Source organism: Spodoptera frugiperda, chromosome 10 (assembly GCF_023101765.2).
Source record: "Spodoptera frugiperda isolate SF20-4 chromosome 10, AGI-APGP_CSIRO_Sfru_2.0, whole genome shotgun sequence".
Taxonomy (NCBI): Eukaryota; Metazoa; Arthropoda; class Insecta; order Lepidoptera; family Noctuidae; genus Spodoptera; species Spodoptera frugiperda.
This window is the reverse complement of record NC_064221.1, coordinates 3052994-3067342: the sequence shown is the minus strand read 5'-3', so window position 1 is coordinate 3067342 and position 14349 is coordinate 3052994. Positions and strand designations below refer to the sequence as shown.

General features: G+C 37.0%; 2 protein-coding genes across 2 annotated transcripts; one reads left to right on the top strand and one right to left on the bottom strand.

Moving 5' to 3' along the window:
* Positions 1-43: 43 nt before the first annotated feature.
* On the bottom strand, positions 44-3664 carry LOC118277456 (plasminogen receptor (KT)). The gene is made up of 4 exons (XM_035596243.2): positions 3352-3664; positions 3149-3279; positions 2720-2829; positions 44-2019 (listed from the first exon to the last, which is right to left on the bottom strand). Exons 1-4 carry the CDS (start codon positions 3421-3423, stop codon positions 1883-1885), a joined length of 450 nt encoding a protein of 149 aa, XP_035452136.1. The 5' UTR covers positions 3424-3664; the 3' UTR covers positions 44-1882.
* A 241-nt stretch (positions 3665-3905) lies between these two features.
* LOC118277548 (flap endonuclease 1) lies at positions 3906-13932 on the top strand. Its single transcript, XM_035596394.2, has 8 exons — positions 3906-4140; positions 4494-4559; positions 5435-5638; positions 6489-6634; positions 8449-8616; positions 8967-9185; positions 11210-11359; positions 12405-13932. Exons 1-8 carry the CDS (start codon positions 4059-4061, stop codon positions 12510-12512), a joined length of 1143 nt encoding a protein of 380 aa, XP_035452287.1. The 5' UTR covers positions 3906-4058; the 3' UTR covers positions 12513-13932.
* The last annotated feature ends 417 nt before the right edge of the window (positions 13933-14349 follow it).

The following is a 14349-nucleotide window of genomic DNA, read 5'->3' as shown; positions in this document are numbered from 1 at the left end:
ATAAATTATTACGAAAATAACTATAAAACTAGAAATAAAAACATTATATTTATTTAATTTCTTTATTTTATTTAACAATAATATTACAGTCAATCTGATAAGTAACACGCTAAAATTGTGAGGAATTACATCTAATATTTGTCTTGTAATACTTAAGTATTTCACTAAAATGGTTATTTAATAAATGCATAAAGTTCATAATATAATATGAAGTAAAGTTTCATAGAGTATTAATGGAAAGACTTGAACACGAATATTATTAATATTATCGTATTTAGGATTAGTATTTTCTGATACACTTGTAGATAATAGGTATGCACTTATTGGCAATATTGAATTGATAAGTATTTATCTTATACGATAAACAAAAATAAATACCCTAAAAATAAACTGCTATCGTCGATCCATCAAATATAAAAATAAATCTACAATGTGCATAACAAACATGATAAATAATATTGCTCATATATAACAAGAAAATAAAAATACTTAACAAAATATTTCCTCTGAAATACAAATAAAATTGTACCCAAAAACGTACAAATGAATGTTTTAACAGCTTATTGATTTTGGAAAAGTAGGAATTTTCTCATTCCTTAAAAGAAAAACCGCTCAAGCCACTGCCTAACCGGTTTTTCTGACAACTTCACAGCAAAGACAAGGGATACTTCACAAGAAATAATTTAATCCCTTTCACTAAGGTATTGCAACTTCGTCCCCAAATCAACAACAAAATAAATCTATTCTAAGAATTTCGAATTTCACACAAACACACCAAAGTTGACTTTTTTAATTGTAAGCCCTAACAAACTCCGATTATTTCCTAATTTTCAGGCGGCTAATAAGTACTAAGTACATTAATTTAAAACCCAATTTATGGGACCAATATTGGCGAGTGGAGATAAAATTTTTCTTTTTGATTCATTTAAATAAATAGCATAAAAGCCAAACAGTAACCGAATACTAAGTACACACACACACATACACACTTATTTGTATATTTTTTGCAAAAAAATACTCCATATTGGCCTTCGTTATATCAATCGTACCATCATAGTCATGATGACTTGTAAAAACGATATCGGATTGGATAATAACGACTTTAAAAAGGAGAAAAAACCGTAATACTTGATCGAAATACGAATTTTTCAATGATTTCAATGAAACTACCACTTAAACATTATTAGTTCGTGCCTCTAAAATCTAGCTGTTACTAAGACCGCATTTTCCATTGGCGAAAACATTAGTATGAACAGCGAGTCGTATCGAAAAATACTTTAGTGTGCTTTATTGCTGTACTGAAACTTAACAACTCTCTGTCAGGAACAGTTTGACATTGACTCCAATGAGAATAGGTATTATAAGTTATATAATACCCTACTCCTCATTGCAACGTTGTTAAACTTCAAAAAAAACACAATGGTTTAGTTATTACGTGTCCCTAGAGAGAAAAGTTGTTAGGCCTTGTAATATTAGTCTAGCTCTAGGTCATCTGTGCAACTATTTTTAATTAAAGCGAATGTAATGAGGAACTTTTGAATGGACGGAGACCTAAAATGCGTGTTAGGGGTCTCACAATATTCTGTACCCTTAGTATGAGTTTGCTTTACGTTGAACGAAAACGAAACGAAAGCCTGTTTGGCGCTCTGATTGACCGGTGGGAATGAACCAACCAATCAGAGCGTCGAACGTGCTTTCGTTTCGATCTCGTTGAACGTTAAGCAAACTCGTACTAAGGGTTCTGTAATTTCATTTTCATCAACGTATAACATAAGTTTCTAGTTTTTGCCATTGGAAGTGCGGTGTACGAAGGTCTAATCTACCGCTAAATCTGATCTAAGTTGCGGTAAAGGCACACGTTATCGTTGAGCTTTGTATCAAGTTACGCGAACAAGGAGGGATGCATTTTCTTCTTCTCTTCTACGTCCAAACGTCCGAGGTCAATTGACGACGGTGTGGGCAGGCCACAAGGCCATTCGAGGGAGTCTTGCTCGTGTGTCATGATGTGTTCCGCCTCCACTGTAATATAATTGAACCGATTAATTAATAAATAAAATAACCCTCCTTCTGGTGCAGTCGGGTAATAAAGATAAGTCGGGTTTTCCTTCCTGACGCTATAACTCCAGAACGGTCCAGTGAGGTTTTGCATTTGTTGGAAAGGTTTTGGGCTCCGTGAGGTTTATCGCAAAGAAAAAAAAATTAAAAGAAAAGCAAGAAAACTGGGTAATCATTGGTGGCGAGCGTAGAGTTCGTCAGGTTTGCTCGTTAATACATAAATAATTATACGAGTATCGAGTCAATTGTTAAATTATGTGCAATTATATTACGATAAGGAAGAAGTAAATAATAAACAATATGCTCAAAAGATTATCTAGACGAATGGTATTGAGATAATCTACAAATGCAATAAGCCTCAAAATGATTAGGCAAGCAACGTAAATGCACGACAGCTCAAGGTGAAGGCCATTTTAAAATGCAGTAAAACTTCAAAATGTGAGACTCACAATGACCGAATAAAATGAATCACATCTATTCAATAATTTTAAGAAAATGATCATGAAATTGGCTAGAATCCAAATGTGAAAATGCCAGTGATTCATTATGATGGATTTAATTATAGATAATTTTGTATGCATGGAGATTGGTGATCATGATAAATTCATCTTAGGAGACTCACAATATATTCTACGATATTACGTGAACTAAAAAAACAACTTACTTCTTATCCTGTGTATTTTATTTCCATACGCAAGATCCCAATAGTAGAGAGTCACAAATGTGAGAGGTACTAAAGGTATCAAAAAATATGATCTTTTAGTCCTTCTGAACCTGTAATAAAACACAATTTATTAATAGTTTGCCAATAATTATTTTTTATAATATTCGGTGTCTTTAAGAGAATAATGCAAAAACATTTATTACGATAATCACTATTATGAAAATTCATTCGAAAGTATAAAAAACGTAATCGATCAACAGCAATAAAATTAATTAAAAAAATATGTTTTAAGATATAAGCGATACACGTACGAGGTATTCGTTTAATTAAGTATTCTTGTTAAATAATAATACAATATAATTATTTGATCTTTGACTAAAACTATTTCTATGTGACCATTGACCCTATAAAGTAAGATAATTTTATTACCCACTGCTAAGGCCTACTCCAGCAACCACATAAAATGTAGTTAACCAAAGGCAGGTGTCCCTACTTTTAGCAATTTGCATCGCCATTTGTCGCTCTTGCATCTGATATTGAAGTTGTATTTGCCTCTCCATCTAGAAACAAAACATTATGAATAAAAATATATTACGATAAATTCAGATTATAATAGAAGAAATTATACATACATTTATCCTGTGCATAAATTCTTGATTCTTTTTTATGTTTTCCTCCATTCCTGAGGTGAAATAATTTCCCATGTTGAAGTTTTAAAAGTTTATAAATTAATATTACAATAACAAAACACGATCGCGGCCCTGCCCTACAATATAAATTGTGTAATGTTGTGCTGTCGTCTCTGACTCTCTGCGCTTTGTTGCCTTGTCAAAACATTTTATTATATTGTACGTTTTGTTACTTCATACTTCATAACGTCGATAAGATAAGATTTCTGTCATACTTTATTGAAAATGATAAGTGCAGATAGACTTTTGTTATGTAATTAACCAATTATTAACTATGATTAAGTAGGCCCGGCGATTTTTCGAATAAATATTTAAAATTTATAAATTTTGAGTAAATAAATATTAGACTAAAAACGGATATTTATCTAGTTTGGGTATTTATAGGAAAAATCGCCCATTTATAGCTATAATAGACGAACTAGATATTAATATGTTTAAAATGTTATTCTCGACTGAACACACATCACTATCAATACTATTTGATGTAAAACCAACACTATTTGTCTGCATGGCAACCCGTTGCGGGTTCCCGCCAAATTTGTTAGAGCGTAGAACCTGTGGTAGAATCGTTAATGAAAGAAACATTTGATACACAAAATTCATAATAAGTTCTTTTATTCTACACTAGTTCTTAGTTTTAATAATCCACGATGGGTATTCTAGGCTTATCTAAGTTAATAGCAGACATTGCTCCCCATGCAATCAAAGAAATGGAGATCAAAAACTACTTCGGTAAGATGTGTTTATGATAGATATTTTTAACTTTACCGAATAAAATACGAAACAATCCTGCCTCCTAAAGCCATAGGCTTGAACATTACTTTAGCAGACTAAGAATATTAACTGAAATTCACTGATTTATCACCAGTTATGAATGACATAAACCCTATTGTTGGCTAACACTGGCCTCAATATCAGACTTTGAGCCTCAAATTGAGGCTTTGGGAAGCTAAAAATCTTAATAACACTCATTCGCTTGAAGATTAATTAGAAAAATTATGTTCGTAATCACAATTTTATGATCGTACGTTAGCAAATTCCTTTGTTAACCTACATAACCAAACAACTTTGTATTTTGTTTATAGGACGCAAAATAGCAATTGATGCGTATATGAGCTTGTACCAGTTTCTAATTGCTGTTAGGAGTGAAGGTAAGCGACATATTTTGATATTCCTATCTAGTTTAGTTTTAAGTCAAATTTCCATGGTGCTTGGCGACTGGGCTTCTCCCAGTTGTGCAGTCTCTTTTGCCCAGAATGAGAGACCAAGACATCTCCTAGGCATTAAATTCACCGAGGGAAGTCTATCGTTTTCTTTTCCTCTTATTATATCTTCTGATTTATTTGGTTGTGGAATCCAAGACAGTCATTGATGTCCCTGGGACGCGCCGGACTTCAATGTTCCGGTGTTTTCATGGTTGTATCTACTGTAGATCCGGTATGGAAGGTTGTGGCGGGCTTGTCCCATTACAAAAAATAAATTACTATCTAGTACGAAGTGACTATGTAGTGATATGATTGTGGGTGTCATGTCATTGATTGTCTCAAAAAGACTACTATAAAAAACTGGCACAGTCTTCCCACTTCATTTTAGTTTAGTATGAACTCAAAAAGACTAATATAAATAACTGGCACAGATTTCCCACTTCATTTCAGTTTAGTATGAACTTCAAAAGAGATCTGTGTGATGGTCCCAATAATTCTCCTCTGTCTGTCAGTATATGGCAATAGGCTCACCCCCTATTACATGAGATTTATAACACAAATGGTGCATAGCTGTATATTGTATAGCAACATGCCATAATGTGCACATGTGTCTACTCCTTTGAAGATAAAAGGTGTGATGTTGGATATATTTCGTCTCAGAGTAATCATATAGAGAAAGCGGTCTTCATGTAGCTTAGCATTAAAATATTGACAAGTATTATTGCTATTTTGTACAAATATATTCGATTTTATACAAATATTCGATAACTTTACTTCAATAACGTAACACTTCCTAACTCCTAACTAACGTCACATTCCAGGATCTCAACTAGTATCAGTAGATGGAGAGACAACATCCCACCTGATGGGTACGTTCTACCGCACTATCAGACTGGTGGAGAATGGCATCAAACCGGTGTACGTGTTTGATGGGAAACCACCGGACATGAAGTCACACCAGCTGAACAAACGAGCGGAGAGGAGAGAGGAAGCGGAGAAAGAGTTGCAGAAAGCTACTGAAGCTGGTAAGAATAAATATAATTATTTTATTCTTTATTTAAGCTGTCATCAACAGGCCATTACGGTGCACTGTGGCAGTATTGAACCTCCTACTGCGGTGCTTGTTGCCCTACCACATGTTGCAGGTTAGATAATGCAGTGGGTAAAAAGGAATAATGATATATTCAGAGTAAAATGACCATTCCCATGCCTAGTCAGGAAGATCTGCAGTGTTTCACATGTTCCGTACCTTGGAACTCACATCTCATTCTGCCATCCCGTCGGTTCAGAGACTGAGGGAACATAGAGTGCACCTGTATGCCACCTAAAAACGAGGGGTTTACCGTAATCTCTGCAAGTGGCAAGTAGGTTGGAGATTACAGAAGGAATCAGGTTTATCAGAGACTACCTACTTTCGCGCACCCGCTCACCCGCTCTGTTAGTCTCTTATTGGTCAAAGTGTGATGTTTTATAGCCTATAGCCTTCCTAGATAAATGCACTATTCAACACAAAAAAAAATATTCAATTCAGAACAGTAGTTCCTGAGATTAGCGTGTTCAAACAAACAAACTCTTCAGCTTTATAATATTAAAGTATAGATTTGTTACTTAATCGCGTCAAAATGGCTGAAGGAATCGGGATGATAATTATTATTTAGAACAGGGTTAAGACATAGGGTACTTTTTATCCAACAGAAACGCGGGTAAAGCCACTGTCAGAAGCTAGTATGTGCAATAAATAAATAATAATCACCATTAATTATTATGTTATCGGCTTACTCACGTGTTTATTTGACGAGGAACTCGAAATAATTAATTTAGTATGTCTCACGAAAGTTACAATAAAATAATAATCACCATGCTACTTATTACTAGGTGACCAGGAGTCTATAGAGAAGTTCAACCGCCGTCTAGTAAAGGTGACGAAGGTGCACAATGACGAAGCGCGTCAGCTACTGAAGCTGATGGGCATCCCCGTCGTGGAGGCACCGTGCGAGGCTGAGGCACAATGCGCTGCTATGGTCAGTAACCATTGTTCTTTATATTTTACTAGCTTCTTTCGCGCGGTTTCACCCGCTCTGCTTCGGCTCCTATTGGCCGGCATAGACCGTGATGTTTTATAGCCTATAACCTTCTTCAGATAAACAATGCTTGCGTTGTGTCAACACAAAAAGAATTAGTTCAAATCGGACCCGTAGTTCTGGAGATAAGCGCGATTCCCGAACAAACAAACTCTTCAGCTTTATAATATTCCTATAGATCCCAAGTAAGCCGGCAACGCACTTGTTAACGACTCTGGTGTCTTCAAGTGTGGGAGAGCCATGGGCAGCGGCATGATTGGGCTTACTCGATCAGAGTGATACGTACAGCCTCACCGTTTACCGACGTGTTTTTCCAAACAACACTTGCAATCGTGTGGTTAGAGCGTGGAATAAGCTACCAGAAGATGTAATCGCAGCACAGAATGTTTACCAATTCAAAAACAGACTTGACAGACATGAAATCGAAATAATAATTATAAAAAAACTAGCAAACCCAGCGAACTCCGTTTCGCCATCAATGGTGTTTCAAGCTGTCCATCTTGCGATTGCTTACCATCAGGTGATACGCATGCTAGTAAATCTCACCGAGCACGTGACCTTTCCAACGAATGCAAAACCGAGCAAATCGGTTCGTGCGTTAGAGCGTAGAATAAGCGTACCAGGAAGATGTAATCGCAGCACAGAATGTTTACCAATTCATAGAATACAGACTTGACAGACATGAAATCGAAATAAATGCTGACTGACTGCGTTGGCCTGAGTAATGCATAGTGCGACTGCCGGGCACGGGGTCTCAGGTTCGATTCCCGGGTCGGGCGAAAATATTAGACTGGGCTCTATTATCGGTTATTCGAATAATATATTGAATTGAAATATAGAAATTACGTATTAGCTCGCATTTCTAAACTTTAATTCGTTTTATCCTTATAATTATATGACAAAATAAAATTGTCTAATATTTTTTCAGGCACCCTATCCATTTGCATAAAATTGTAAGACCTAATATGCCTTAGCATAATTTTGTTTGGCATAATTATATTTTCGCATAATATGATTTAACGCATAATTATTTTTTATAAGCATAATTTACTTAACCATAATAATAATTAAGCATAAAGTTCTAAAGCATAACTTTTCTAAGCATAATATCCTAAAGCATAAGCATGCAAGCAAACATGCAAGCAAGCATGTAGCACAGAATGTTAACTAATTCAAGAACAGAATTGACTGACATGAAATGGCCATCGCGAATTACTAACCTACCTAAGTCAGCGCACCGAACGCGTTCTCATTTCTTTTTCGTTGAATGAAAAGCTAACTCGTACTAAGAATACAGGGCACCACGACATAACGGAATAAAATACTTATCACCAGTCATTAGTAATGAAAATAATTATATCTTTTTGATAAAGCCAGTAAATATCTTGATTTAGCTCATGAGGTTGTCGACATGTGGGATGTAGATTCAGCAATCATTGTGCCGATAGTCGTATCTGCCAATGGCCTTATAGCCAAAAGCCTCGACCAACACCTGAGTAGGCTAACGTTAGATGGTTGGATCAAGAGCCTGATGCAGAAGGCAGTACTTCTGGACACGGCGCGTATTGTCCGGAAATTCCTCTCTCTTGAGCCCTGACCACCGGTAGCTTGGATTTATCCCGTTACTGGTGGGCTACTGCTTTTTATATTTTTAAATGTTTAATTTTTTTTCTTTTTAATTTAATATTTAAAAATGTAACAAACAAGTAAAAGAAATAAATGAATGATCGAAAATATCTTTTTAATATTTCTAGGTGAAAGCTGGCAAAGTGTTCGCCTCGGCGACCGAAGATATGGACGCGCTAACGTTCGGCACCAATGTGTTGCTGCGGCACCTCACCTTCTCTGAAGCTCGCAAGATGCCCGTGCAGGAGTTCCATCTCGATGATGTACTTAAAGGATTGGAGCTTAACCAGAGAGAGGTATGTTGTATATAGGGTGACTGGTAATTAGTGAACGATATTTAAACACGTGATTGTACTCATGATTACAAACAGCTTTCCCAAAGAAACTTTTTTTATATAGTCTTTAGTTATATTTTTATGTGTATTGTTATGGTGGTAAAAATCACGTGTTTAAATATCGTTCACTAATTACCAGTCACCCTATATACTATGTATATCATTACATTCGTTATTTCGTAAAGGATAATCGATTTTAATACGGTTTTCAGCGTAATATTTTTCAGACTTAGGACAAGGTTTTAGAGATCTTCTGACTTAAAAAAATTTGAAGTGCTCAACATTAAAATATCTTTTATTTTCTGTTTCAGTTTATAGACCTCTGCATCCTCCTAGGATGCGACTACTGTGGCTCTATAAAGGGCATTGGACCGAAGCGAGCCATAGAGTTGATACGCCAACACCGCTCGTTGGAGGAAATATTAAAAAACATAGACACGAACAAATACCCGCCGCCTGAAAACTGGGACTATGAGAGAGCTAGAGAGCTGTTCTTGGAACCTGAAATCACTGATCCTAAAGATATTGAGGTCAGTTTATAATAGGCATGTTTCCTACTAGTCAAATTCAATACTTTTTAAGAAACGTCAAAAACGATATTTTCTAAGAACTTTTTTTATCTATGAAATACTCTATTATGACGTCATAAGTTTTTGACGTCAAATAGCAGACTTATTTCTAGAAATTTAGCTAGAAAAAATCGAAAATTAAGTAGTTCATCTTTATGAATGAGAGTGTGATTGTTTTTGAATATTTTATTGTATTGAAAAGTTGTAATAATTTATTTTTGACCCAGTCATCATCCCTATTATATAGCTTTTACCCACGGCTTTGCCTGCTTGAATAAGCCTTATCTACGCATGTACAAGGTGCAGTTTTGAAACCGTGACATAGTTATTCAAGGACGTAATTTGGCTATCGATTTTCAGTTCGAATCAATAAAAAAAAATGGTAGGTAATTATTATTTTTGTTTTGTAAATTACGGAAATCCGCAAGTGTGAACTGTAGGTATTTATAAACTGTCCGCCCGCCTGTAACTTGCTTTAAAACACTGCTCGACCAATCAATCAATAAAAAATGGTAGGTAACTTTTTTTGGAAATTATGCGCAAGTGTGAACTACTTTTATAAGCCGTGCTCGCCTCGAAATACACAAATTAAAACACGTATTTGATATTAAATATTATCATACCAATTCCCTTAAATTAAAATACCAATAAGAAATGCGAACGCTCACTTATCACGCACACGCATTCCTACCGGTGGTGGTCGCTAGCGATATTTTTTCGCATGACCTTGAACTTCCGTCTCAATAATTATGAAAATTCAGTTTTTATATGATAATTGAAATAAATGCTTTGACTTTGAATGAAACTTCGAACAAAATCTTCAGACTCCGAGTGACATAAGTGCTATTATGTAATTTATTTACTAGTAAGGATACCCCACTTACTAAGTTTAAAATTGTTTATAAGGTACAAAATATTTCAATAGGAAATGCATTTAGTATTACGAATCAGCTGATCAGCTGATATCGTATCGTATCGTTTCATATCTACGCGGATTATAAATTCATGAACACAAAAGAATTTCTTTTAAATCAACCTATTTATAACGCGAATAAACATTTGCACTTACCTACTCGTACAATGCGTTTGTTGAGTTGATTCTCTTTATTTTTGATAATTATTCTGAAATACTGCTAAACTTAAATAACTTATTATAGCCATGTTCTTCACTATTGATCAGAAACCTTATTTTAAATTGAACATTTATGACTTCCGTGATATGCCCCCGCGGTTTTAAAACTGCACCCTATATGTATGCGCCACTCACATCAATAAATTTTGCACTTTGGAAAAATACAATCAACAAAGTCGCCGCGTGCACTGCACATTATGAACTGCAAAACTGATCGAGCACACTCTTCATCAATCATATAAAGATAACAAATAAATTATCATAATATCACCCAAAAATGTCTCTTTCCGATATGCACTGTTTATCGTCTGTAACCTTAGTATGACTTTGTTTTATGATTTTATTGTAATTTTCGTGAGACATACTAAATTAATTATTATGATCGGCTTACTCACGTAAATGTTTGACGAGGAACTCGACTAGTTTCAAGCCATGCTAGAGGCTCATATTCATGAGCAGCATTCCGCGACACACGACGCGGCGATTGTCGCGCGGCTACTAGTCGAGTTCCTTGTCAAATAATTATGTGAGTAAGCCGATCATAATAATTAATTGAGTTTGTTTTACTTTAAAATTACGCGAAAACGCGAGCGCGCGCGAGAAAAAACGCATTGGTTGGTTTATTCGAGCCAGCCAATCAGAGCGCTAAACGCGCTCTCGTTTCGATTACTTTAAACGTAAAGCAAACAAATACTAAGGGTACTGTACTGTTTACGATTGCAAAGCTAGGTAGGTATTATTAGTATTTTATAGGATATGAATAAAATACTGATTTAAAAATGAATCAAAGATCAAATCAAACTACAATAATAACTCTTATTGTGTATTTAATAGAAACTATAATATTTTGCAGTTAAAATGGACGGATCCTGATGAGGAAGGCTTAGTGAAGTACCTATGTGGTGACAAGCAGTTTAATGAGGAACGAGTCAGGAATGGCGCCAAGAAACTCATGAAGGCACGAACTGGTACCACGCAGGGACGCCTGGACGGATTCTTTACGGTAAATATTACAATCTAAATAAATATTTCCAGCGTATGGAAGAGCCATGCTTCGGCACGAATAGGTCAGCTCGAACGGAGTAATATCACGGTCTCAAAGAAAACCAACAAGAAACGCTTGTGTTTGCGTTGCGAGTAGTCGTGTAAAACCTCACATTGGGCCACCGGTAACCACCGGTAGCACAATCGGTTAATTGGTCGAGGAATCGCAAGTGCGACTGCCGCATAAATAAGTATTACTGGGCCTTTTCTTTTCAAAATTTCTCAGTGGTTGCACGGAGTCTGGAATTGTGCCCAGTATATGGCAATTGGCTCACCCCCTAACTGCGAGGACCGCCCGGAGGACACCGTAGAACATACGGTGGCGGTGTGCCCTGCGTGGGCTGAGCACCGCCAAGTCCTCAGGGATGTGGTCGGCGACGGCGACCTCTCGCGCCCGGCACTGGTTCAGGCCATGGTGCGGAGCGAGAGGGATTGGGATGCCGTCTCCTCTTTCTGCGAAGCAGTCATGCTAGCAAAGGAGGAGGCGGGGCGGGTGAGTGAACAAACCTCACGCCCCAACCGTCGCGAGAGACACTCCGGGCGTCAGGGATCGCGAGACGATCTCCGGCCACCGTAAGTGCGGATAGCTCGCCGCCCGACCAGAACCAGACCCGTACGTGCGGCGCGTTGCGTTCCGCGCGCGCCTCAAAGAGCCATCAGACCACCACAGATGGGGCCCAGTAGGGCTGATGCCTGATCCGGAGCTGCGGACTACCTAGCGGGTTTACCGGGGCTCCGGCTCGAAAAGCAGGAGAAGGAACGGGGTGGTTTTTAAAATAAAATCGTCAGTAAGAGTCTGACACTCACTCTCACCTCGCCCAGGGCGAGAAATGTCATTGGATGATTTTCCCACAACAAAAAAAAAACCCCCTAAGACATACTTATAACACAAATGATGAAAAGTGGCTGCACTGCCTACCCCCTGAGGGGACAATAGGCGTGACGTTGTGTTGTGTCGTTGTTTTGTAAAAGTTATAATAATAATGTATTACTTTATTCTCTAGATATCTACAACTCCAAACCCCAAGCGCAAAGCTGAGGAAGACAAAAAGAATGCAGCTAAGAAGAAAAAGGCATCCGTCGGCGGCGGTAGGGGGCGCAAACCGAAGTAATTTACACAATTTGCAGCTATATCTTAGTCAGAATAAGGTTGTTATTAGACTGTTTTTACATAACATTACACTGTGGATAGGGAGATGACTGTTAGGTTTATGAAAAAACATTGGATTTACGTTTTTTTACTCGAAACTTACTTACGTCATTATTTATGTATGTCTTATCGGTTAGGCACACTTTTTACCGAGAAAAGGCTTATGGCGTTTAAAGTACGCGTCCACAGGCCCGCATCGTACGCATCGCACGCAGCGGATTTTAGATTGTCTTGTATAGAAACTGATACAACTGCGTCCACTGATCCGCATCGTGCGGACCGCTCGTCGGCAATGCTTACTTGCGATGCGTGTGATGCTTTCGATGCGGGCCTGTGAACACTTACCTTTACATTGAATTTGCGTGGCCCGTCAGATGTCTTTCTCTTAAATCTGACTGCCAATAGAAAACTGTTGAAGGCAAATCCTCCGCTATCGTCGGTCACCGGTGACCACCACGGCGTTCAATGTGTTAAGTATATCTGACACACAAAAAATAAATAACGTGTCTCATTTTCATATATGGTCATCATCCCTATCAGACTTAATCATAACTATGTAAAAAAATCTTATTAAATAAGTTGTCATCTAAGTATTTGCTGAATACTATAATTACTACCTCGATTACAAATTGATATTGTTGATCTGCTATTACGATGAGTGAATTGATTGTTGATTGATTTGATTTGTATATATTACTGGAAAATAACAAGAACCGTTAAGTTTATAAAGTTCTTAGAAAAATTGCAAACTTGCGTAGGAATCTAAACGAGATGATGATTATTTTGTATGTTTAACATTCCTAAAAATAATGTAAAGCTTCATCATAAAAAACAATAATCTGTCAAAATGTATTGACGTGGGATGTGGTAAAGCGGTGTGGCGCGGCGCAAACGCGATTAATTGGCTTGATTTTTGTTTATAATGTTAAAAACAGAAACAAAACGAAACTATTCACATGCACGTATTGTGTTGATTCGCATATCATCGCACCGCTTCGCGTTTGCTTTTCAGGACGTTCCTTTACGATACCCGCGGACAGATTTGGAGGTGTTGAAAATATGTATTTTACTCTGTTATCCACATGGCTTAATGAAAATAACTTTCTCATTATTCCTAGACAATATTTACCTAAAAACAGGACCTTTTTATATTGACATGCGCTGGACCGCAGTTAAATGGCGCACTCAGAGACATTTAATAATCTTCAAACTATTCCTTAGTAACGATTTTGTATCGTATACAATTGCCAAGGACTGGGTTAAGTAATCATTAAATGTCTCTGAGTATGGCAGTAATGTTTGTGACTTAATAATTGGAATAAACGCTTGATATGAAAATAATTTATAAGTTCCTCTTTGAAATAAATTGTTTTAAATATAGTTTTACGTTGTTTTCTTTACCATAGTTAAACTTTGAATAAAAATATTCTTGGATGCCTGTCCTTTTTTAAGTGGGACAAGCCCGCCACAACCTCCCATACCGCTGCAACTCCTGTAAGCCATGATCTACAGATGCCTGTAGATCCTGGCTTACTAGGACTTATTTATTAATCATAGACTGCCTCGTTGGACGAGTGGTCGCAAGTGCGACTGCCGGACAAGACAAGGGTTCGATTCCCGGGTCGGGCAAAGTATTTCTGGGCTTTTTTCGGTTTTACGAAAATTTCTCAGTTGTAGCACGGAGTCTGAAATTGTGCCCAGTATATGGCAATAGGCTCACCCCCTATTACATGGGACACAAATGATGAAAATTGGGTGTACATTGTATAGAGGCATTACACCTCTGCCTATCAGGGCTA

What these genes read in the sequence shown, in the direction of transcription:
- LOC118277456 (XM_035596243.2), bottom strand. Translation starts at nt 3,423, where the DNA reads ATGGGAAATTATTTCACCTCAGGAATGGAGGAAAACATAAAAAAGAAT. An exon ending in AATTTATGCACAGGATAAAT is followed by an intron (nt 3,280 to 3,351) that starts GTATGTATAATT and finishes TTTTGTTTCTAG; the next exon opens with ATGGAGAGGCAAATACAACT. An exon ending in TAAAATACACAGGATAAGAA is followed by an intron (nt 2,020 to 2,719) that starts GTAAGTTGTTTT and finishes ATTATATTACAG; the next exon opens with TGGAGGCGGAACACATCATG.
- LOC118277548 (XM_035596394.2), top strand. Translation starts at nt 4,059, where the DNA reads ATGGGTATTCTAGGCTTATCTAAGTTAATAGCAGACATTGCTCCCCAT. An exon ending in TGGAGCTTAACCAGAGAGAG is followed by an intron (nt 8,617 to 8,966) that starts GTATGTTGTATA and finishes TTTCTGTTTCAG; the next exon opens with TTTATAGACCTCTGCATCCT. An exon ending in GCCTGGACGGATTCTTTACG is followed by an intron (nt 11,360 to 12,404) that starts GTAAATATTACA and finishes TTTATTCTCTAG; the next exon opens with ATATCTACAACTCCAAACCC.